Source organism: Aotus nancymaae, unplaced genomic scaffold (genome assembly GCF_030222135.1).
Source record: "Aotus nancymaae isolate 86718 unplaced genomic scaffold, 86718_ANA_hifiasm-v0.15.2.pri h1tg000027l, whole genome shotgun sequence".
NCBI classification, from domain to species: domain Eukaryota; kingdom Metazoa; phylum Chordata; class Mammalia; order Primates; family Aotidae; genus Aotus; species Aotus nancymaae.
In genome coordinates, this window is record NW_026988440.1 from 2,185,323 (window position 1) to 2,209,433 (window position 24,111).

At 51.6% G+C, this 24,111-nt stretch overlaps 2 protein-coding genes across 5 annotated transcripts; both read left to right on the forward strand.

Moving 5' to 3' along the window:
• The first annotated feature begins 6,525 nt into the window (after positions 1 to 6,525).
• NRM (nurim) lies at positions 6,526 to 9,812 on the forward strand. Of its 3 annotated transcripts, none has more exons than XM_012433901.3 (4): positions 6,526 to 6,658; positions 7,253 to 7,449; positions 8,008 to 8,184; positions 8,803 to 9,812. In XM_012433901.3, exons 1-4 carry the CDS (start codon positions 6,526 to 6,528, stop codon positions 9,082 to 9,084), a joined length of 789 nt encoding a protein of 262 aa, XP_012289324.2. In that variant the 3' UTR covers positions 9,085 to 9,812. The 3 variants fall into 3 exon arrangements, with proteins under 3 accessions (XP_012289324.2, XP_012289325.2, XP_021523817.1); XM_012433902.2 differs by having other exon boundaries at positions 9,651 to 9,812; XM_021668142.2 differs by lacking the exons at positions 7,253 to 7,449; positions 8,008 to 8,184 and having other exon boundaries at positions 8,803 to 9,086.
• A 767-nt stretch (positions 9,813 to 10,579) lies between these two features.
• On the forward strand, positions 10,580 to 21,150 carry PPP1R18 (protein phosphatase 1 regulatory subunit 18). 2 transcript variants are annotated; one of them, XM_012433898.2, is made up of 4 exons: positions 10,580 to 10,586; positions 11,982 to 13,608; positions 18,214 to 18,424; positions 20,252 to 20,365. In XM_012433898.2, exons 2-4 carry the CDS (start codon positions 12,010 to 12,012, stop codon positions 20,269 to 20,271), a joined length of 1,830 nt encoding a protein of 609 aa, XP_012289321.1. In that variant the 5' UTR covers positions 10,580 to 10,586; positions 11,982 to 12,009; the 3' UTR covers positions 20,272 to 20,365. The 2 variants fall into 2 exon arrangements, with proteins under 2 accessions (XP_012289321.1, XP_012289320.1); XM_012433897.3 differs by lacking the exon at positions 10,580 to 10,586 and adding an exon at positions 10,723 to 10,939 and having other exon boundaries at positions 20,252 to 21,150.
• Positions 21,151 to 24,111: the final 2,961 nt, after the last annotated feature.

The following is a 24,111-nucleotide window of genomic DNA, read 5'->3' on the forward strand; positions in this document are numbered from 1 at the left end:
GCTTAGGCTTGACCTCTGTGATAAATATTCACTCTGTGCCTTATGGTGTAGTGCAGTTTTTTAAAATGTCTAGGTCTAAAGACAAAAAGTCAGGGACTTATATTTAATTCATCATTATCTTCTATTTAGGGCAAATTATATAGCATTTCTTAAATTTTTTTTCTTTTTTTTTTTTTTTTGAGACAGTTTTGCTCTTGTTACCCAGGCTGGAGTGCCATGGTGCGATCTCGGCTCACCGCAACCTCCGCCTCCTGGGTTCAAGCAATTCTGCCTCAGCCTCCCGATTAGCTGGGACTACAGGCGCGCACCACCATGCCCAGCTAATTTTTTGTATTTTTAGTAGAGACGGGATTTCACCTTGTTGACCAGGATGGTCTCAATCTCTTGACTTCGTGATCCACCCGCCTCGGCCTCCCAAAGTGCTGGGATTATAGGCGTGAGCCACCACGCCCGGCAAATTTTTTTTTTTTTTTTTTTTTCTTGAGACAGGGTCTCAACTCTGTCACCCAGGCTGGAGTGCAGTGGTGCTGTCTCAGCTCAGTGCAACATCCACCTTCCGGGTTCAAGCAATACTCCCACCTCAGCCTCCCAAGTAGCTGGGACTACAGGCACCCACTACCATGCCCAGCTAATTTTTAATATTTTTTCTTTTTTTTGTATTGTTTCGTAGAGACGGGGTTTTACCAGATTGGCCAGGCTGGTCTCAAACTCCTGACCTGAAGTGATCCACTCACCTCAGCCTCCCAAAGTGCTGGGATTACAGTCTTGAGCCAACGTGCCCAGCCAAATTGAGATGTGGAGAAATCAGAATCCTTACACATTGCTGGTAGGAATGTAAAATGGTTCAGCCTCTGTGGTAAACAGTTTGATGGTTCCTCAAAAAGTTAAACATATGGCCAGGCACAGTGGCTTACACGTGTAATCTCAGCACTTTGGGAGGCCAAGGTGGGCAGATCACTTGAGCTCAGGAATTCAAGACCAGCCTGGGCAACATGGCAAAACCTTGTCTCTACTAAAAATAGAAAAACTGGCCAGGCATGGTGGCACATGTCTATGATCCCAGCTACTTGGGAGGCTGAGAAGAAAATTGTTTGAGCCAGGAGGTCAAGGCTGCAGTGAGCTGAGATCGCGCCACTGTACTTCAGCCTGGACAACGGAGTGAGACCTTGTCTCAAAAAAAAAAAAAAAAAAAAAAAAAAAAAGCTGGTCATGGTGACTCATGCCTGTAATCCCAGCACTTCGGGAGGCCAAGATGGACAGATCACCTGAGGTCAGGGGTCTGAGGCCAGCCTGGCCAATGTGGTGAAACTCCATCTCTACTAAAACAACTACAAAAATTAGCTGGGTGTGGTGGCATGTGCCTGCAATCCCAGCTATTTGGGTGGCTGAGGCAGGAGAATCTCTGGAACCCGGAAGGTGGAGCTTGCAATGAGCCAAGATTTCGCCATTGCACTCCAGCCTGAGTGACAGAGCAAGACTCGGTCTCAAAAAAAAAAAAAAAAAAAAAACCACTTTCCTGGCTGGAACCATTTAGGGTGTTTTAGAGAAGAAAAAGAAGGTTCCTGCTAGGCCAGAAACCCTTAAAATGCGAAGGAATTTCGCAGAGCTGAAGATCAATGGCCTGAGAAAGAAGTTTGCCCAAAAGATGCTTCAAAAAGCAAGAACGCTTGTTTTTTGAATGAAAAATGCAAAGCACTATCACAAGGAATATAGGCAGATGGACAGAACTGAAATTCGCGTGGCAAGGATGGCTAGAAAAGCTGGCAACTTCTATGTACCTGCAAAACCCAAAGTGATGTTTGTCATCAGGATCAGAGGTATCAATGCTAAGCCCAAAGGTCTGAAAGCTGTTGCAGCTTCTTTGCCTTTGTCAAATCTTCAGTGGAACCTTTGTGAAACTTAACAAGGCTTCAATTAACATGCTGAGGATTGCAGAACGATATATTGCATGGGGGTACCCAAATCTGAAGTCAGTAAATGAACTAATCTACCAGTGTGGTTATGGCAAAATCAGTAAGAAGCAAATTGCTTTGACAGATAACACTTTGATTGCTCGATCTCTTGGTAAATATGGCATCACCTGCATGGAAGATCTGATTCATGAGATCTATACTGTAGAAAAATGCTTCAAAGAAGCAAATAACTTCTTGTGGTCCTTCAAATTATCCTTTCCACAAGGTGGAATGAAGAAAAAGACCACCCATTTCATAGAAAGTGGAGATGCTGGCAACAGGGAGGACAAGATCAACAGGCTTATTAAAAGAAGGAACTAAGGGGTCTACCATGATTGTTTTTCTAATCTAGTCATCTAAACAATACCTGCTCTTAGCCAGGCATGGTGGCTTATGCCTATGCCTGTAATCCCAGCACTGGGAGGCTGAGGTGGGTGGATCACCTGAGGTCAGGAGTTCGAAACCAACTTGACCAACATGGAGAAACCCTGTCTCTACTAAATATATTTTAAAAATTAGCCGGGCCTGGTGGTGCATGCTTGCAATCCCAGCTACTTGGAAGACTGAGGCAGGAGAATTGCTTGAACCTGGGAGGCAGAGGTTGCGGTGAACCGAGATCGAACCATTGCACTCCAGCCTGGGCAACAAGAGTGAAACTCCATCTCAAAAAAAACAAAAAAACAAAAAAAACAGTACCTGCTCTCTAATTGGTGAAAAAAAAAAAGTTAAACATGAAATTAGCAAATTATCCAGCAATTCTGCTCTAGGTGTATACCCAAAAGAATTTAAAACAGGTGTCCAGGCTGGGTGTGATGGCTCATGCCTGTAATCCTAGCACTTTAGGAGGCTGAGACAGGAGGATTGCATGATCCCAGGAGTTCGTGGGCAACCAGCCTGGGCAACATGGCAAAACCCCATCTTTACAAAAAATACAAAAATGGGCCAGGCACGGTAGCTCATCCCTGTAATCCTAGCACTTTGGGAGGCCGAGGCGGGTGGATCACAAGGTCAAGAGATCGAGGCCATCCTGGTCAACATGGTGAAAACCCGACTCTATTAAAAATACAAAAAATTAGCTGGGCATGGTGGCGCATGCCTGTAATCCCAGCTACTCAGGAGGCTGAGGCAGGAGAATTGCCTGAACCCAGGAGGCGGAGGTTGCGGTGAGCCGAGATCGCACCACTGCACTCCAGCCTGGGTAACAAGAGTGAAACTCGGTCTCAAAAAAAAAAAAAAAAGAGTTCAAGACCAATCTAAACAACATGGCAAAAAGCCCTGTCTCACCTGAAAAATACAAAAATTAGCTGGGCGTGATGGTGTGCACCTGTAATCCCAGCTACTTGGGAGGCTGAGGCTGGAGAATTACTTGAACCTGGGAAATGGAGGTTGCAGTGTGCAGAGATTGTGCCACTGTACTCCAGCCTGGGCGACAGAGCGAGACTTTGTCTCAAGAAAAAAAAGAAAGTCTGGGCTGAGTGGCTCACACCTGTATTCCCAGCACTTTGGGAGGCTGAGGCGGATGGATCACTTGAGGTTGGAAGTTCGAGACCAGCCTGGTCAACATGGCAAAACCCCATCTCTACTAAAAATACAAAAATTAGCTCAGTGTGGTGGTGGGCACCTGTAATCCCAGCTTTCTCAGGAGGCTGAGGCAGGAGAATCACTTGAACCCGGGAGGCGGAGGTTGCAGTGAGCTGAGATTGCGCCATTGCACTCCAGCCTGGGCAACAAGAGTGAAACTCCATCTCAAATAAAGTGGTTAGGCAGGGCATGGTGGCACCCTGAGAGGTTGAGGCAGCAGAATTACTTGAGCCAATGAGTTTGAGACCAACCTGGGCATCATAGTGAGATCCCATCACTACAAAACTACTTTTTGTACATCATAGTGAAATCCCATCACTACAGCACTACTTTTTACTTTTTAAAAAGCTGAATGTGGGCACATGCCTGTAGTCCCAACTACTCTGGAGGCTGAGGCAAGAGGATCGTTTGAACTCAGAAGTTTGAGGTTGCAGTGAGCCATGATCATACCACTTCACTCCAGCCTGTACGACAGAGTGGGACCCCAATCAAAAAAAAAAGGTTAATTTTATGTTGTATGAATTTCAATTTTTAAAAAAGAGTTGATTAGTTTTGTACCATTTTCTGCATGTAGGTAATACTTAAGTTTAGAACACTTTGGTGTAGTAGAAATAGCATGAGATTTGCCAAGCACTGTGCTGGTTTTTAAATATATCTCATCTCATAATATACATTAAGCACAGCCATTGTGGGAGTGGCAGACAGTAGGACCCAGGTAAATATTAGTCCCCTTGCACAACTCAAAGCTTTCGCATTCTGTGATATTGTCCATGTCCCTCATTTCTTTTTCTTTTCTTTTTTTTTTCAAAAAAAGGAAAGAAAAAGCCTTTCACCCAGGCTGGAGTGTAGTGGTATGATCTCAGCTCACTGCAATCTCTGCCTCCTGGGTTCAAGTAATTCTCTTGCCTCAGTCTCCCAAGTAGCCAGGATTACAGGTGTCCGCTACCACCAGCTAATTTTTGTATTTTCAGTAGAGATGAAGTTTCACCATGTTGTCCAGGCTGGTCTCCAACTCCTGACGTAAGATGATCCACCCACCTTGGCCTCCCAAAGTGTTGGCATTACAGGCATGAGCCACTGCGTCCAGTAAGAGGCCCTGATTTCTTACCATACCTGGTGTCTGTAGAGCACCATGTAGCACTCAGCTACACTCCCTCTTCATGAGTAGTACTATTTAAGTGCCTCAGCTTAAACATCTAGAGAAAAAGAATCTTTTCTTACACTTCCTGGTACTTTTCCTTTTTTTTTTTTTTTTTTTTGAGACAGAGTCTTGCTCTATCGCCCAGATGATTCTCCTAATTTAGCCTCCTGAGTAACTGGGATTGCAGGCATACACCACCACACCTGGCTAGTTTCTGTATTAGTAGAAACAGGGTTTCATCATGTTGGCCAGTCTGATCTCGAACTCCCGGTCTAAAGTGATCCACCCATCTCAGCCTCCCAAAGTGCTGGGATTACAGGCATGAGCCACCGTGTCTGGCCTCTTACACTTCCAATGAACCCCACAGCTTGTAACACATTGCTTTGTGTGGTAAGTCATAGCAGGAAATGAATAGCACAGTCAAATTAGGATACTTTGTGGGACATTTTAATAAAGTGATAATTACAAATAAGTAGGCAGAGTGTAGGGAAATCAGAAAGAATAGTGTAGTGCCTTAACACCTACAGCTCTGTTGTGACCACCTCCAAGCTCAAAAAGATGAGGAAGGAGCAGTGGTGTAGAGAGGACGTCCTCAATAAAAACTGTGACTTTTTTTCTTTTTCTTTCTTTCTTTCTTTCTTTTTTTTTTTTTTTTTTTTTGAGATGAAGTCTTGCTCTGTCGCCCAGGCCAGAGTGCAGTGGTGCGATCTCGGCTCACTGCAACCTCTGCCACCTGGGTTCAAGTGATTCTCCTACCTCAGCCTCCGGAGTAGCTAAGATTACAGGCGCCCGCCACCACGCCCGGCTAATTTTTTGTATTTTTAGTAGAGACGGGGTTTCACCATGTTAGCCAGGATGGTTTCGATCTCCTGACCTTGTGATCTGCCCGCCTCAGCCTCCCAAAGTGCTGAGATTACAGGCGTGAGCCACCGCACCCGGCCAAAACTGTGACTTTCATTGTTGCGGTCCATTTGGGACAACTTCCTGAAGCAGAAGGCAGGGTGGAGAGTGAATTTAAGGGAAAACATAAGATGTCTGGTACAGCATACAACAGCATTGATTCAGAGGAGGGTAGGAGTACTGAGCCCAGGAGAGGGAGAAGAAGGAATGTCAAGCTTTCGGGAGGCTGCTCAGCAATGTTCCTGTCCCTTAGCCTGCAGGATTAGCCGTTTCCTAACTCTCAGGCAATTTTCATCTCTCTGGACCTATTTCTTCTATCTATAAATTGATGGAATTAGTCTAATGATATCTAAGGTCCCTACTATGTGCACAGCTAGTGTGACAAGGTCCTTAGCTGCATGATCTTTAATTCTGACAAAGGTTACTTACTATCACAAATATTTTAACATTTTTACTCTGGTGGTTACAAATCAACAATCTGTGGCACTATGACAACAAACCTTTCAGTATTTACAGAGAAGTTACTTGCCCTTCTTAGAAACTAGCCAGTCAACAACTCAACTTCATAATAAGTTACAGAATAAGCATTAATTAATTTTGTTGTAAAATAGTCACTTTTCATTTTAGATGGGAAAACTAGACGAGCTGAGATTCAATCCATGTGAGCGACTGCAGAGCCGCTACCCTTAACAGCTCTCTGTCTCTAACACAGACGGGATTCTAACATTCCCTTCTGTGATGGAGACACCGCAGGCTGGGACACGAATCCCGGCGCTGGCCCGCGGCTGGGTGTGAGAGGCTGCGCCCGGCGGGCCGGAAGTCGGGTACGGAGCGGCGTGCAGGAGCCCCGCCCTCCTGGGCTGGATTCTGTGCAGGGGCGGGGAAGTGGGCGGGGTCTGTGGCAGCGGGAATCCCGACCCCGCCCCTTTCCCCACCCCTCCATTTCTCGCCATGGCCCCTGCACTGCTCCTGGTCCCTGCTGCCCTCGCCTCTTTCATCCTGGCCTTTGGCACCGGAGTGGAGTTCGTGCGCTTTACCTCCCTTCAGCCACTTCTTGGAGGGATCCCAGAGTCTGGTGGTCCGGGTGAGCGGGAGGGATCGAGTATGAACTGGGGGTAGGAAGGTGGAGCCGCTGTAGAGAGATCGAGGGCGGGGCTTGGAAACAAATGACAGGGGAGAGGGAAATCGAACCAAGAAAGCCGCCGAGAAGCTACTGGGGAGGGAGACCTGAGGACTAAATTAGGAACTCAAGGATTAGAAGCTTGGAGAGGAGGGAGAGTGAGGATTGAGGGAGTCGGAAAGGGCGATAACCGGAGTATTGTAAGTAAAGTGTTTTGTAGAGAGGACAGTTGAGAAAAGAGTGTTAAAAAGAAGCAGCATTTGGAGAACCGAAATAAGAGGGGCAATCCAGCGGTGACCTCTCCAGCCATGCTTTTTGCAATTGCCCAACATGCGTTGTTCATTCTATGAATCCTCTTCCCCAGGTTTGCAGGAGGCCTAGGGAAGAGGGCAGAAACTAGGAATGGAAAAGTGAGATGGGCACAGCTTAGAGAGGAAGCATTAAGGCTCTTGAAAGCAGTAAGGGATATGGCCTGGGGCTTCAAGAGGAGATGAGGGTGGGGGAAACATTCTGCGCCCTTTTTGATCTTTTGTCTCTTTCTCCCTCAACTTCCAGTAGATGCCCGCCAGGGATGGCTGGCTGCCCTGCAGGACTGCAGCATCCTTGCCCCGCTGGCGTGGGATCTGGGGCTCCTGCTTCTATTTGTTGGGCAGCACAGCCTCATGGCAGCTGAGAGGGTGAAAGCATGGACATCTCGGTACTTTGGGGTCCTTCAGAGGTCACTGTATGTGGCCTGCACTGCCCTGGCCTTGCAGGTATGAGGCCCTGGCAGTTGAGTCCCCAAGGGACACCAAGTGTGGGAGGGGTGCCCTGGATTAGAGGGGCAAAATATGGGTTCAGGAGGAGAAGTGAGGAGCTAATCTCAGCTTCCATTCCTCCACAGCACATATCCTACTTTTTATCAAGAAGGCTGTACTTGTCCTTCGCCAAGCACAATATATGCATTCTCACCTTTGCAACTTTGTTCATGTCCTGCTTGAGATCCCTCCCTCAACTTCTCTTCAGACCTATCCTTTCTTCAAAACCACTTCCCTAGGTCTGAAGAGAAGGCTTTCCATTGTACTTGTCTGTCTTCTGGCATAGGCTACTACTTTGTGTAGATATCAGGTCACCCCATCTGTAAGTTTTCGGGGTAGAGACAGGTGATCCTTACATCTCTGGGACCTCACCCAGCACCCTCCACATGGTGAATGTTTGTTGGTGAGGCAGGAGAGGGGTGGAGGAGAGTTGCAAGCTAGCCTGTGGTGGGGGCAGCTCTGGATCTGGGTCTCCCAAGGGCAGGGAGGGATACCCAGCCCCTTATCCTTCCACAGCTGGTGATGCGGTACTGGGAGCCCGTACCCAGAGGCCCCGTGTTGTGGGAGGCTCGGGCGGAGCCATGGGCCACCTGGGTGCCCCTCCTCTGCTTTGTGCTCCATGTCATCTCCTGGCTCCTCATCTTCAGCATCCTTCTCGTCTTTGACTACGCTGAGCTCATGGGCCTCAAACAGGTGAGGCTCCCAGATCCCTACCTATGGCCTCTGGCCCGTTTTAGAACTCCTCTTTCCCTTTCAAGGGTTTCTCTCCTCCCATGCTCTTCTACCTTCTTCTTGCTTCTCTGTCAGAAGGACAGCAACCATGGGCCTCCTGGGCCTGGGGAAGGTACATGGATCAGAAGTCAGGGTCAGGGGCTGGGCGCGGTGGCTCACGTCTATAATCCCAACACTTTGGGAGGCCAAGGCAGGTGGATCACGAGGTCAGAAGTTCAAGACAAGCCTGGCCAAGATGGTGAAACCCCGTCTCTACTAAAAATACAAAAATTAGCCGGGCATGGTGGCAGGTGCCTGTAATCCCAGCTACTCGGGAGGCTGAGGCAGGAGAATTGCTTGAACCTGGGTGACAGAGGTTGCAGTGAGCCGAGATGTCACCACTGCACTTCAGCCTTGGCGATAGAGTGAGACTCTGTCTCAAAAAAAAAAAAAAAAAGAAATCTGGGTCAGGGCCCAAGTCTCAAAAGGAGGGTTCCTGGGCCTGAGTTCTAGGAGGGTGGTGCCTGGAAGAGAAGGAAAGAAGTGCCCAAGCTGAGAAAAGGGCTTGACTTCATTTCTGAGCTCTTCTCCCTCTCTTAGGTATACTACCATGTGCTGGGGCTGGGCGAACCTCTGGCCCTGAAGTCTCCCCGGGCTCTCAGACTCTTCTCCCACCTGCGCCACCCAGTGTGTGTGGAGCTGCTGACAGTGCTGTGGGTGGTGCCCACGCTTGGCACAGACCGTCTCCTCCTTGCTCTCCTCCTTACCCTCTACCTGGGCCTGGCTCATGGGCTTGATCAGCAAGACCTCCGCTACCTCCGGGCCCAGCTGCAAAGAAAACTCCACTTGCTCTCTCGACCCCAGGATGGGGAGGCAGAGTGAGAAGCTCACTCTGGTTACAAGCCCTGTTCTTCCCCTCCCCCTGAGTTCTTTTTATTGTTGAGATGGAGTCTTGCTCTGTTGCCCAGGCTGGAGTTCAATGGCGCAATCTCGACTCACTGCAAGCTCCGCCTCCCAGGTTCAAGTGATTCTCCTGCCTCAGGCTCCTGAGCAGCTGGTATTACAGGCTCTCGCCACCACACACAGCTAATTTTTGTATTTTTAGTAGAGACAGAGTTTCATCATGTTGGCCAGGCTGGTCTTGAACTGCTGACTTGTAATCCGCCTGCCTTGGTCTCCCAAAGTGCTGGAATTGCAGGCGTGAGCCACCATGCCCAGTCCCTCTCCCCCTGAATTCTAAATCTTTAACATCCATGCCCTGGCTGCTTCAGGGCAGAGGCTCAAATCCATGGACTGAAGGAGGTGCCCCTTCCACTACTGGCTAGTTTATTCTCTGGGTCCAGCTCCATACTCTAAATTCTGAGTTTCAGCCACTGAACTCCAAGAGTGTACATCTCACCAGCAAGGAAGAGCAGGGTATGGAATTCACCTGTCTCCTCACTGTTTAGGGCATGGCACGTTCCCCCTCAACAGCCTCCTAGAAGGAAAGGATCTGCCCTGACCACTCCGCTGGCTGGCACCATTGCTTCCCTCTGTGCCTCTGGGATCCCCCCTTCGCCACCTCTGGCTTCCACTCCAAGAAGCTGGACCAGGGTCTGCAAGTTCAAAGGTAGTGGCTGTCCCTCCAGGCCCCACACCTTGCTTCAGCACTCCCGGCCCTAGTGTCTGCACCTCCTTATGCCTTGCCTCTGGGCTCAGCCCTGAACCTAGTCAAGAGGATTCTCCCGCTCTTAACTTGGGGCTCCCTGTTCTGGATGCTCTGCAGGAAAATAAAAGCCTGATTTTTCTACGTACTGCATGCAGTCTGTCAGTGTCTCCCAAGCTGCAGGGCTGAGTTTGGGAAGGAAAGCCAGAGGGAGCCTGCGAGCCCGCGAAGTGGAGTCTGGGCAGCCACCACGCCCTCTGGCAACAGCTGGGCTTCGGCCACCCCGCCCCCGCTGACCCGCCCCCACTTTGCCAGAGAAGCCGGGTCCCCATTCCTTCAAATCCCCTTCCCCCACCCCCACCCCCCACCCCGCAGCTAACCAGGAGACTCATGGGAGGCAGGTTGAAGCTAGAAAGAGTGAGGACAGCAGCTCTGGTAGGAGAATGAGCTTCCAAAACCGCTGGCTTCTGAGTGCTTCTCCTGCCGCCCCCTCCTCAAGGCCCCCTACAGCCTGGTGGCTGCCCTCGACCCGGCAAAAACAAAGACTGGCCGGAGAAGGCAAAATCGTAGGGAGGGCTGAGCGGCAGGAGATGGGAAGGGCGGGCCCGGCTCCGAGCAGCTGCCGCTTCCTCCCAAAGTCCCACGAGGGGCCTGAGTCACGGGCCACCGCCCTGGGTCGGCGAGCTGGGGGAAGGGATCTGGACACCTGGGCTCTTCAGGGCTACCGGGAGGGAAGCGGGTGAGGGCCCCTGGGGACACAGAGCAGAGGACCAGGGGTTGGGGCGAGTAGGGGGCAGTCCCAGAGCGAGTCCCACGCGGGGTGGGAGGGAGCTAGGCCCCGCCCTCTCCTCGGGCTCCGCCCTGCGCCCCCTTCCCTCTCCTCATTGTCCTTAGACAAAGCGGTCGCCGCCCCCGCCCGGCCCCCTGGTCTCTGTCTCCGTCCCTCCTCCTTTGCTGCCTCTTTCCCTCCTCCTCTCCCTCCTCCTCCCCTCCCTCTAGTCTCCGGATCTCCCTCGGTCCTTCTCTCCTCCTCTTCCTCTCTCTGGACGCCCGGCTCCTCCGCACCCCCTCCCAGGGGGGGCCCCACGGCGTGTGAGTAGACTGAGGGGCTCAGACTTGGGGAGGGGGTGTCTCCTCGCTCCCGTCCCTGGCCCGGACCTTGGCTGTCTCCTCTTTGTGCCGAGATTGTCAGTCTGTGCAGCCAGAGCGGGGTGGAGACGGCTGGCTCTGTCACGGCTTCATGAGAGCGGGGACCGGGCACGGGACTCGCAGGCGCCGGAGAGAAGAGGCATGGAGCCGGCCCTCGGCACTCCGGGGTCGCCGGGCGCAGCCAGCGGGGGAGGCAGGCGGTGTTGACGGGACTGGGTGGGGGTGGATGCCAGGGTTCTGGGAACGCGCTGGCAGCCCTGACGCCCGGGTTCCAAAAGTCCCGGGGTGGCTATTTCCCCCGACCCGCCTCGGGGGCGGAGTGCGGGGCAGAGGGGTGGGGGCTGGGGAGAGGCGTGGCCCCAGCGGCGCTGGAAGCGGAGCAGGGACCTTTGGGGCCCGCGCTGAGACGTGCCCGGCCGCTGCCGCCGCGCTCCCTTCCCCTCTTCCCTGGTTTCCCTTCTCCCCTAGACCTGCTCGCCCTCCGCTCCTCTTTGCCTCCTCGACACCCCCTCAGGTCCCGTTGCCCCTCTCGGGAGGGATTCCCGGTCCTTCCTTCCCACGCTCACCTCCCTGGGGTATCGCTGAGGCAGCCTGGCCTGCACCCAGGTTCCCCTCATCCCTGCCCCTTTTCTCTTTTCACCCTCATGGCAACTTTCCTTTTCCGTCTTTCTCAGTTTCTCACATCCTAGAGTCTGTCTTTAATACGCATTAACCCTGTACTGCCACATCTGGCTCCTGCCCTCATTGCCTCCAATCTGAACTCTTCCTCTCACATCGCCCCCACCACCCCCAATTTGGGCTCACAACTTCTCTTCACTTTTTCCATTTCCCTCGTTCTCTGCCGTCCCTCTTTCCCTTGGTCCTCATCCTCTGCTCCTCTGCCCTACTCGGTGTCCCACCTCTCCCCCTCCACTTCCTCTCCTCCCACCCTCAGTCTCACTCCTGGGCCTCTCTGGAGCCTCTTCTTCCTGTTCTCTGCCCCCAGTGCTCCCTACCCTCACCTCAAGGCGACCATGACCACCATCCCAGACTGGAAGCTACAGCTGCTAGCCCGGCGCCGGCAGGAGGAGGCGTCCGTTAGAGGCCGGGAGAAGGCCGAACGGGAGCGCCTATCCCAGATGCCAGCCTGGAAGCGAGGGCTCCTGGAGCGCCGCCGGGCCAAGCTTGGGCTGTCCCCTGGGGAGCCTAGCCCTGCGCCAGGGACTGCAGAGGCCGGACCTCCAGACACAGATGAATCTGCGGTCCTTCAGGAGGCCATCGGGCCAGTGCACCAGAACCGATTCATCCGGCAGGAGCGGCAGCAACAGCAGCAGCAACGGAGTGAAGAGCTGCTAGCTGAGAGAAAGCCTGGATCTCTGGAGGCCCGGGAGCGGAGACCCAGCCCTGGGGAGATGCGGGATCAGAGCCCCAAGGGAAGAGAGTCAAAAGAAGAGAGACTAAGTCCCAGGGAGACCAGAGAGAGGAGACTGGGGATAGGGGGAGCCCAAGAGTCGAGCCTGAGGCCTCTGGAGGCTCGGGACTGGAGGCAAAGCCCAGGAGAGGCGGGAGACAGGAGCTCCCGACTGTCGGAGGCACGGAAATGGAGGCTGAGTCCTGTAGAAACTCCAGAGTGGAGTCTGAGACTAGCAGAGTCTCGAGAGCAAAGCCCCAGGAGAAAAGAGGTGGAAAGTAGACTGAGCCCAGGGGAATCTGCCTACCAGAAGTTGGGCCTGACAGAAGCCCATAAATGGAGACCTGACTCCAGAGAGTCTCAGGAACAGAGTTTGGTACAACCAGAGGCAACAGAGTGGAGGCTGAGGTCAGGAGAAGAAAGAAAAGGCTACTCGGAAGAAAGTGGGAGAAAAGAAGGGAGGCCAGTTCCAGGGGTGGCCCCAGAAGAGACTACAGAGCTGTCAGAGACCCTGACAAGGGAGGCCCAAGGCAGCAGTTCTGCAGGAGTGGAGGCCGCAGAACAGAGGCCTGTGGGAGACAGCGAGAGGCGCATGAAGCCAACAGAAGGGTGGAAATGGACCCTGAACTCCGGGAAGGCTCGAGAATGGACACCCAGGGACAACGAGGCTCAAACTCAGAAACCAGAACCAGTGGAAAAGCGTCTGGAACCTCCCGGTGTGGACGCTGGAGAAGGGGAGGCTGAGAAGGAGGAGGCAGGAGCTCAGGGCAGGCCTCTGAGCGCCCTGCAGAACTGCTGCTCTGTGCCCTCCCCCCTCCCACCAGAGGACGCTGGGACTGGAGGCCTGAGACAGCAGGAAGAGGAAGCAGTGGAACTCCAGCCCCCACCACCAACCCCTTTATCTCCCCCACCCCCAGCCCCAACTGCCCCCCAACCTCCTGGGGATCCCCTCATGAGCCGCCTGTTCTATGGGGTGAAGGCAGGGCCAGGGGTGGGGGCCCCCCGCCGCAGTGGACACACCTTTACCGTCAACCCCCGGCGGTCTGTGCCCCCTACGACCCCTCCAGCCACCCCAGCCTCTCCAGCCACAGCTGATGCTGCAGCCCCGGGGGCTGGGAAGAAGCGGTACCCAACTGCCGAGGAGATCTTGGTTCTGGGGGGCTACCTCCGTCTCAGCCGCAGCTGCCTTGCCAAAGGGTCCCCCGAAAGACACCACAAACAGGTAGGGGAGCAGCCGAGCCAGACTTCTTAGAAGCCCACTTGTCAATTCTCTCTGGACGCCGGTCTTTTTTATACCCCTGTATTCTTGTTTTCCTCTATTCTTTCTTGTTAATTCCTGCCACCACCCTTCCTCCCTTTGCACACACACCCTTCCTTCTCTGAGCCCTCCTTTTCCATTTTGAACCCAAAAGATCCTGCCCCAGCAAAGGCCGTCTCTGGGTGTGTCTCTTTCAGGGTGTGCCGGGCTGCTGATTGTCCCTTCCCTCGGGCTCTGAGTTTTCTACCCGTTTTTCTTTCCTTCCTTTCCTGAATGTGACCTGCCCCAGCCCATCCAGTGGGAGAGCCCAAATGAACAAGCTTGAATCAGTGAGGACAGGGTCACCAGGTGAAAATACTTGCAACTTTTCTAGGGAGAAGGGATAGGGAGCCTGGGGTGTGGATGGGGTGAGTTTTGGGTTCTAGGGAGAAACTGCAGGGAGAAGTGAATGGAGGAAGTTCCAACTGCCCCATGGGAAGGAGGGCAGAGCTGAATAGGGACATCCTAGGACGCAGGGGAGAGGGGAGATGGAACTGGGCTGGCCAAAGAGCAGAGAGAAGGCTTTTGAACCCTGAGTCTGCCCCATGGGAGAGACACAGAGAGGCCATTTGAAGTGAGTGACCTCGGGGTTGCACACCCCCAGCTGGGCCACTGCTTCAGACAGTGCTCCCTTCTCTCCTGGGACAAGAAAAGCCTTCTCCTCTTCCAAAATACCCCCGCCCCTCACTCCCCCGGTCCTTCCTCCCTGGGTTTCCCCTCCCTCCCCAGAACTGGCTCAGTGATCAGTTTTCCCCTCTCTTCCTGCCATCCTGGACTCTCCCTCCCCTAGGGTAGCAAAAAAGAGAAGTGAATTTGGAGACAGTTCCAAAATGGAACTTCCGAGAGCACAGTGGGAGTTCTGGACAGGGGTGAGGGTTGAGGCCAGCAGGGGGTCAGAGGTTAGACTTGCAACAAGGACCTGTAGGAAAGGGGGAGCAGCCAGGCTGACTCCCCCTGGCCCTCACCTCACTTCTTCCTATGCACACCCATCTGTTTCCAGCTTGAAAATAGGGAGAGAGAGGTCCCACACTCAGACGTCTCAGACTTAGGACATCTCTCCAGTCACACACGTCTCCTCAGAGCCTGGGAAGCGCAGTCTCATTCTCATCCAAGTGTTAACATCCTCAGATTTGATTTTTTGTGTCCTCAGTGTCAGCAAGGAACCACAGGGACTAAAGATACTGGTTAAGCCCAGGTTGGAGGGGAGTTCATTTGACCCCCCAATTCATCTTCACATGAAGCTTAAGCTCCCGCCCCTGAGCAATGGTTGGGAACCTACCCTCTGCCCTCTATCAGTCTGTTCCCCTCAGGGCTGGGCAGATGAAAAAGACAGAAGTCAGGAAATGGTACCAAGGTGAGGTGTTCAGAAAAGCCACTTCCTACTGAGGGAGGCTTATGCCTTTGGGGAAGAATGAGCAGAGGGAAGCATGAAGCTTTGGTGCCCAAAACCCAGGGAGCATTCCAGGGGAGCCAGGAAGCAAGTGCAGGGCAGGACCTGTGCTGGTGACCATACCTAGGCCTGAGAGCAGGGGAGCCGGAAGCAGATCGCCCAAACAGGAAGCCTGGGGTGGGGGCGGAAGGCTGGTGGGGCTGAGTGGGGAACCCTGGGCCCTGGGCCTGCCAGAGCTGTGCTCAGGATGTGGTGAGAGAATAAGGAAGCAGCCGCTGCTGGGGTGGGGGTGGGGAGGAGGCAGCACAGAGTTCCTCTGACCCAGACTCCTCACCCTCTGCCTTCTCCCCTCTCTCAGCACCCTGCTCTTCAGGGACTGGGTGCCTTGTCCCAGCTCTGCTGCAGTACACTGGCTCAGGAGTAGGAGATAGGAGGACCCTGCCACCAACCCCCTCTTCACCTTCCCTAAATAACTCGTTTGCAGGCTAATTCCCTCAAACTTATCCCTGCCATCAGGAGAGAAATCCCAGCTCTGCCACTGGAGCCCAGGGGATGGCAGTGGCTGGTGCGTACCCCAGAGGCCTCTTGGGCTGAGAGACCGGCCCCATTGTGACCTTATATAGCTGATGGGAGAGGAGCGAGTGAGTCACACCCTCTCTACACGCCGCTCCCCCCCCCCCCCACTCCCATGCAGACTGTGCATTCCTGAGAAGCCCAGTCAGAAGTTTGTTGGGGGTGAGGAGGCAGGGTGCGGGGGAGATAGAAACATAGACTGAGAGCAAATGAAATAAAATAAGTTCTTTTCAGAGTAGATAATAAACTACAGAGGTTATTATTCCAAAACAGGATATGAGAAGAAAACGAAAATGGGTTCCCAGAAATGTGGGTAAATCTTTCAGTAACAGAAACCCAAGTAGTCCCTTCTGAGAACTTGGGATATAAGCAGCCTGGCTGCTGTCGCTGGATTCTACCAGCAGTTCCACAGACATGAACGGGGGATCAACTGTGTACAGGCTGGCCCACCCCAGATTGTTTCCCCTCTGTTGGGACCTCATCTGAGGTTTGCACAAACCCTAACCTCTTGTGTTGTAGCAACTTCCAAGCTCCTTTGTTTTATCTTTTATTTTTTTTCTGAGATGGTCTTGCTGTCTCGCAGCCTGGAGTTCAACAGCAAGATATCAGCTCACTGCAACCTGCACCTCCCAGGTTCAAACGATTCTCTAGCCTCAGCCTCCTGAGTAGCTGGAACTATAGGCACATGCCACCTTGCCCAGCTAATTTTAATATTTTTAGTAGAGATGGGGTTTCACCATGTTGGCCAGGCTGGTCTCGAACTCCTGACCTCCAGTGATCCACTTGTCTCGCCCCCCGCAAAGTGCAGGGATTACAGGTGTGAGCCACCTTCCCCAGCCCCAATATCCTTTCAACAGCAGACACAAGTATAATAAATTAGTCAATTTTCTAGTAAGTTAGAAGGTGGTAAGTGATTATTAAAAAAAAAAAAAAAGAACAGTGGAACTTAGAGGTTCAGGAGGTAGGGGGAGTGAATGTGGAGACTTCAAAATAGGGTGATCAGGAGGGTCAGAGCCATACCGATATCTGGGGGAGTGTTCCAGGCGGGAGGAACAGCTAGTACTGTTCTGGTCCTGAGGTGGGAGTGCATGGATAGAACCAAGGCCAGAGTGGCTACAGTGGAGGAAGAGGCCAGAGACAAGGGGAGGGGTGACACATTGGGCGACCCTGTAGGTTTTGATCAGGCTCTGGCTTTTGCTCCAAGTAAGATGGGAAGACACTTCAGGGTTTGTAGCCAACAAGGTGTGACACATACAGTCCCTCAGTTCCACCTTCCCATGGGGACCCAGGTGTCATATCTGATTTTTTTCTTTATTAGAAACAGCATCACCGTATTGCCCAGGCTGGTCTCCAACTCCTGAGCTCAAGAAATCTTCCCACTTGAGCCTCCCAAAGTGCCGGGATTATAGGCATGAGCTGCCGTGCCTGACTACTATCATATCTGATGCAGCTCTTAGCAATCACCTGCCCAGCCACTTTTCATACCTCAGTCCATTAGGGGACTCAGGGATGTGTACAGCTGGCCCCAAGTCTTCCCAACAGATGCCAGGGAAGGCCTGAGGAGATCATTTGGACCTTTCCAAGTAGCTCACATGGAATCCTCCTGCTGTCTCCCTAATCCCTTTGGCTCCTAGACTTAATCCTACCCTGCCCCTTCCCCCTGAGCTTCTTAAGAGGGCAAAGGGGAAGGGTAGAAAGGCAGTGACAACAGCTGGGACTCTCCTGCTCTTGGGACAGTGTGATTACGAAGGGTTGTCTGTGCCCTATCTGGTCTTCTGTTTCTGTACCTGTCCCTTCGGACACACTGTCGACCCCCACCCCAGGTCCATGTGGACTTTCCTTTCTGCCGTTGTCATCTCCCCCAGCAATTCAGGGTTTCAGAGGCTCATCTTTCCCCCGTGTGTTGCGGAAGTCTCTTGGTTCCTCTGGGCCTTTCTGTTCATCTCCCATCTCTTCCCAGGCCCTAGACCCCCTTTGCTATGGATAGGAGAGGAATGAGGGGAGTGGGAGGGAACAGGTGCCCAGGGTCCTGGGTTTTGCATAGGACAACAAGGGGCTATGGATATGAAAACCTTACTTTTGGCTGAGACTCGCTCCCCAGCCAGTTCCTTCCCCGCTGGCCAGCCTGCTGGCTCCTCTGGGACATCTACTCCATTGCCCCCAAGGTGCCCAAAGACTCGGTTCTGATCATAAGGCTTGTCTCCATGTATTTTAATTTCTTTTTACCCCTCTGCCTCCCACAGTCGAAAGAGCAGGGACCTTGGTCCTATATTATTCACTTCTGCCTCCCAAGCCCCTGCCAATGTACAGGGCAAAGTCTGATGTTTTGAAATGATATGATCGAAGAGGGTAACTCTAGGATTGGAGAGCCAGTATGGAAAGGAAAACTGGATCCCAGAGTGGATGGGGACAGTGAGTGGGATGCCTAAGTCCAGCCCCCACCCCATGTTCTGCGCGTCCCACCTGCCCCCTTGCAGACTCCCCCCCAACCCCCGATTCCCCTGCAACCCCCCAGGGGCTTCTCCCTCACTGACCTTGCCTCCTGCCCCCGTTTTTCCCCCCTTCAGCTTAAGATCTCCTTCAGCGAGACAGCCCTGGAGACCACGTACCAATACCCCTCCGAGAGTTCGGTACTGGAGGAGCTGGGCCCGGAGCCTGAGGTCCCCAGTTCCCCCAACCCCCCAGCAGCCCAAGCCGACGACGAAGAGGATGAGGAAGAGCTGCTGCTGCTGCAGCCAGAGCTCCAGGGCGGGCTGCGCACCAAGGCCCTGATTGTGGGTAAGCAGAGGCTCTGCCGGCCCGAGGGCGCCCCCTGCTGTCAGAGTGAGTGCTGCGGTCCAGGAGGGAAGAGAAGGGAGGATTTCACGTAGGTGCTTGGAAGGGGCTTGGCAGGTCCTCTGGTCCAACCTGCTCCTTTAACAGATGAGCAAACTGAGGTCCTGGGAAATGAAATACACACTGAGTCAAGTCCTGTAATCTGGTTAAAACCACAGGGTAGATGGACAGGCCTGAGTTGGAATTCCAGTATGTCTCCTAATTGTGTAATCTCAGAGAAACCGTCTGATCTCTGGCTTTAGTGTATTATTTATGAAATGAAGTTAATAATAACTACCTCCTGTGGCTCATGCCTGTAATCCTAGCACTTCAGGAGGCCAAGATGGGTGGATCGCTTCAGCCTAGGAGTTCAAGATCAGCCTAGGCAACATGGCAAAATCCTGTCTCTACAAAAAAATACAAAAATTAGCCAGGTGTGGGGGTACGCAGTTGTGGTTCCAGCTACTCGGGAGGTTGAGGTGGGAGGATCACTTGACTTCAGGAGTTGGAGGCTACAGTGAGCTGACTGCAGTGTACCACCACTGCACTCCAATCTGGGCAACAGAGGAAGACCTTGTCTCAAAAGAAATAAACAGGCCTGGCACGGTGGCTCACACCTGTAATCCCAGCACTTTGCGAGGCCAAGGCAGGTGGATCACTCAAGGTCAGAAGTTCAAGACCAGCCTGGCCAACATGGTGAAACCCCGTCTCTACTAAAAATACAAAAATTGACCAGGCATGGTGGCTCATGCTTGTAATCCTAGCACTTTGGGAGGCCAAGGCGGGCGGATCACCTGAGGTCAGGAGTTTGACACCAGCCTGGCCAACATGGTGAAACCCCGTCTCAAAAAAATAAAATAAAATAAATTAAATAGGCCGGGTGCAGTGGCTCATGCCTGTAATCTCAGCACTTTGGGAGGCCGAGGCGGGTGGATCATCTGAGGTTAGGAGTTCAAGACCAGCCTGGCCAACATGGTCAAACCCTGTCTTTAAAAAATAAATAAATTAATTAATTAATTAATTAAAAATACAAAACTTAGCCAGGCATGGAGATGGACACCTGTAATCCCTGTTACTTGGGAGGTCAAGGCAGGAGAATCTCTTGAACCTGGAAAGCAGAGGTTGCACTGAGCTGAGATGGTGCCAGTACACTCCAGCCTGGGCAACAGAGTGAGATTCCATCACAAAAAAACAAAAAACAAAAGCTACTTCCTGGAGTTGTTTAAAAGAAAGTTATTTATTTATTTATTTATTTGAGACAGGCTATTCCTCTGTCATCCAGACTGGAGTCCAGTGACACAATCTCGACTCACTGCAACCTCTGTCTCCCAAGTTCAAGTGATTCTCATTCCTCAGCCTCTAGAGTAGCTGGGATTACAGACATGTACCATCACATCTGGCTAATTATTGTATTTTTAGCAGAGGTGGGATTTCACCATGTTGGCCAGGCTGGTCTTGTACTCCTGACCTCAAGTGATCCTCCCGCCTCAGCCTCCCAAAGTTCTTGGATTAGATTAATTTTTGTGAAGCACCAAGAGCCACAGCTGGATATCAAATTACTTAATCTTTCCTGGAGTTATGGTGAGATTAAACAGTTGGAAGGATGCCTGGCACAGAGTTCAAGCTAAATGAGAGATGGATGAGGTTACTGGTGGTAAGGTGCTTTAGATATGGAAGATATTATAAGACTTCCTGCATGCCAACTGCCCTTCAATTTGTGTGCGGGGGAAGGGAAGGCAGGAAGTAGAGGCTCTCACTCATTCTCTGTCATTATTGCCTCCTCTTTCATAGATGAGTCCTGCCGGCGGTGACCATCTTCCAATATAGGGATATACTTCCCTCCTTCCTATAACTGAAGATCCTGGAGCCTGGAAGATTCAGGGCAGACAGACCCTAATAATGAGCCTGGCAGGGAAGGGCAACCACCATCTTCTAACTTGCTTTCCCCACCCTGTTTCTGGGGGCAGAGCCAGTTGCCCAATTTCTGTCCTAATCCAAAGTCCCTAGTGTGGGTGGGGTTAAACATGCTGGTGCATCCTAGGTGATCCAAGAGTGAGCACCAAGTCCTGAGAAGGAGCACAGAACTCCCGGAGGGTGGAGATGGAACACCTGCCCCCCGTGGCAGGGTACGCTCTTCCCATAGCCTTCCTCCCCACCATCCCGTGGGGAATCTCAGGATTTATGCACTCATTTCTCTGGAAGGCCCAGACCCCATTCCATTTATAGGCACATCTCCTTTATTTCCTAGGTCACTGCCCCTTTGTTTACAGCTCCTGCCTCCTCTCTTGACCACAGCCTGGTTTACAAATTCCACCAGCTCCCAGCTCCACCTGCCAAAGTCCCAGGTTTACGAGCCACGCTTACTCGCTGTGTCTGCGTGGAATTCTCTCCTCTGTCCCCTCCTGTCTCCTCATTGGAGTGACCCGAAGGTGCGGCATCCTCCACTTTTTCTCAGTATTACTTTGCCTCAGTTTTCCCCAAGAGGGAAGGCTGGAAATCTTAACTCTGTACCCCTTGATAGTTATTTAATTCTGTTTCTCCTAGTGGTTCACAATTGAACTGAATTGAGATGGTGTGGGGTGGCAAAGGAGACACCTCACCTCTCCTCTCCCATTGTGCCGCCTTTATCAATTGCCTGTTTTGTTTTGTTTGTTTTTTAACTTTCCATAATAAAATGGAGTTTTCTCCAACTCTTCTGCTTCTCCTTATTTATTTAGGATGGAGTTTTGCTCTTGTTACCTAGGCTGGAATGCAATGGCACAATCTCGGCTTACTGCAACCTCTGCCTCCCAGGTTCGAGCGATTCTCCTGGCTTAGCCTCCCAAGTAGCTGGGATTACAGGCATGTGCCACCACGCCCGGTTAATTTTTTGCCTTTTTAGTAGAGACGGGGGTTCACCATGTTGGCTAGGCTGGTCTCAAACTCATGTCCTCATGATCCTCTGCCTCAGCCTCCCAAAGTGTTGTGATTACAGGCATGAACCACTGCAGCACCCAGCTTGCTTCTCCTTTAGAAAAAAAAAAAGGTGGGGAGGAGAGTGGGCGCAGTGGCTCACGCTTGTAATCCCAGCACTTTGGGAGGCCGAAGCAGGCGAATCACCTGAGGTCAGGAGTTCGAGACCAGCCTGGCCAACATGGTGAAACCCCATCTCTACTAAAAATACAAAAATTAGCTGGGTGTGTTGGTGGGCGTCTGTAATCCCAGCTACTTGGGAGGCTGAAGCAAGGGAATCACTTGAACCTGGGAGGCAGAGGTTGTAGTGAGCCAAGACTGTGCCACTGCACTCCAGCCTGGGCAAGAAGAGCAAGATTCCGTCTCAAAAAAAAAAAAAAAAAGCTTAAAAAAAGAAAAATAATAAGGTATGTGAGGGGAGGCTCTGGTGGCTCCCCAGGAAAATGATGTGGGATGAACCAGGAACTCAGCACCCACATGTAAAAAGGGGTCTGGGAAGCTGTGCATGGGTTTCACGCAGGACAAGCAGGTTACATAAGAAAGGGCAGTTGAAGTGTCCACTAGACTGGAAGTGCCATGAGGGCTGACTACATCGGCTGGATTCACTGCAATATCCCACACCTATCAACTAGTAAACGCAAAATTATTTCTAGAATGAATGGCAACAAATGAATGAATAGATGAAAAGGGTTGAAATTCTAAAAGCAGAGGACACTGAGTTAAAGGGTTCTAGTTTTTTTTTTTTTTTTTTTTTGAGACGGAGTTTCACTCTTGTTACCCAGGCTGGAGTGCAATGGCGCAATCTTGGCTCACCGCAACCTCCGCCTCCTGGGTTCAGGCAATTCTGCCTCAGCCTCCTGAGTAGCTGGGATTACAGGCACGCGCCACCGTGCCCAGCTAATTTTTTGTATTTTTAGTAGAGACGGGGTTTCACCATGTTGACCAGGATGGTCTCTATCTCTTGACCTCGTGATCCACCTGTCTCGGCCTCCCAAAGTGCTGGGATTACAGGCGTGAGCCACTGCGCCCAGCAGGGTTCTAGTTTTCAAAAGCCTGCTGCCATGCAGGCAGCTAGGTAGTGTGTAACACACAACCCATGTGGCTAATTCAGGGATATTTACTCCAAGAGTTGGGGCCATAACTAGTGAATCTGAAATTGCTGCAAAATGAAGTAAGTATGTCCAGGAGTGCAGCTTCCTGGAAAAGATTCTCCTCTGATAAGACAATGGATTTTTATATCCTTAAAGGTTTACAAACCATCTTGATAATTAATGACTTTCCTGCCCATATAGTTGATATTTGAGATTTTCCCATTTCAAAGAATATCTTATATAAATGTGTAACATCAATATTTTACTCACCAGGTATTTTTGTTTGTTTGTTGTTAGCTCTCCAGGCTAATAAAGACAAGGTTGAGTATTTACAGTCCTTCTACCACTACAAGTTGCTACTCTCAGACTGGTCAGAGGAGACCCCACCCTTTTACAAAAAAAACAAATGTATCGGATGCGGTGCCTCACACCTGTAATCCCAGCACTTTGGGAGGCTGAGGCAGGTGGATCACTTAGGAGATCAAGACCATCCTGACTAACACAGTGAAACCCTGTCTTTACTGAAAATACAAAAAAATTAGCCGGGCATGTGGCAGGCGCCTGTGCTCCCATCTACCTGGGGGCTTGAGGCAAGAGAATCCCTTGAACCCAGGAGGTAGAGGTTGTAGTGAGCCGAGACCGTGCCACTGCACTCCAACCTGGGTGACAGAGCCAGACTCCATCTCAAAAAAAAAAAAAAGTATCAGACAAATTCATCTTTTTTTTTTTTGATGGAGTTTCACTCTGTTACCCAGGCTAGAGTGCAGTGGCACAATCTCAGCTCACTGCAACCTCCGCCTCCAGGGTTCAAGTGATTCCCCTCCCTCAGCCTCCTGAGTAGCTGGGAGTACAGGCGCATACCACCATGCCTGGCTAATTTTTTTGTATTTTTAGTAGAGATAGGGTTTCACCATGTTGGCCAGGATGGTCTCCATCTCCTGACCTTGTGATCCACCTGCCTCAGCCTCCCAAAGTGCTGGGATTATGGGCGTGAGCCACCATGCCCAGTCACCATCAATTGATCTTAACCATATGCCAAAAGTCTTCAATTTATTAGCAAGAGAACAAGCTAGGTGTCAAAAGATTCAGCCATTTCAGAGAAGATCTGGGTAGGGAGGGAAACAGAATGATTATATTAGTAGACTATTAGGTAAAGGTCCTAATACGTTTCCAGTTGTGACTCAAGAAAACAGAGTTAGGAAGCTCTGAGATGCCAGGGGTGCCCACAGTCCATCTCAGAAACAAAACAACACATTCAAGAAGTCAATGATGTAGATCCACCTGTGATTGTTAAGAACAATGTTTCAAGGGCCAGGCGCGGTGGCTCATGCCTGTAATCCCAGCACTTTGGGAGGCTGAGATAGGCGGATCACCTGAGGTCAGGAGTTCGATACCAGCCTGGCCAACATGGTGAAACTCTGTCTCTACTAAAAAAAATACAAAAAAAAAATTAAAAAAAAACCCCCAGCTACCTGGGAGGCTGAGGCAAGAGAATTGCTTGAACCTGGGAGGTGGGAGGTTGCAGTGAGCCGAGATCACACCACTGCACTCCAGCCTGGGCAACAAGAGCAAAACTCCGACACACACACACACACACACACACACACA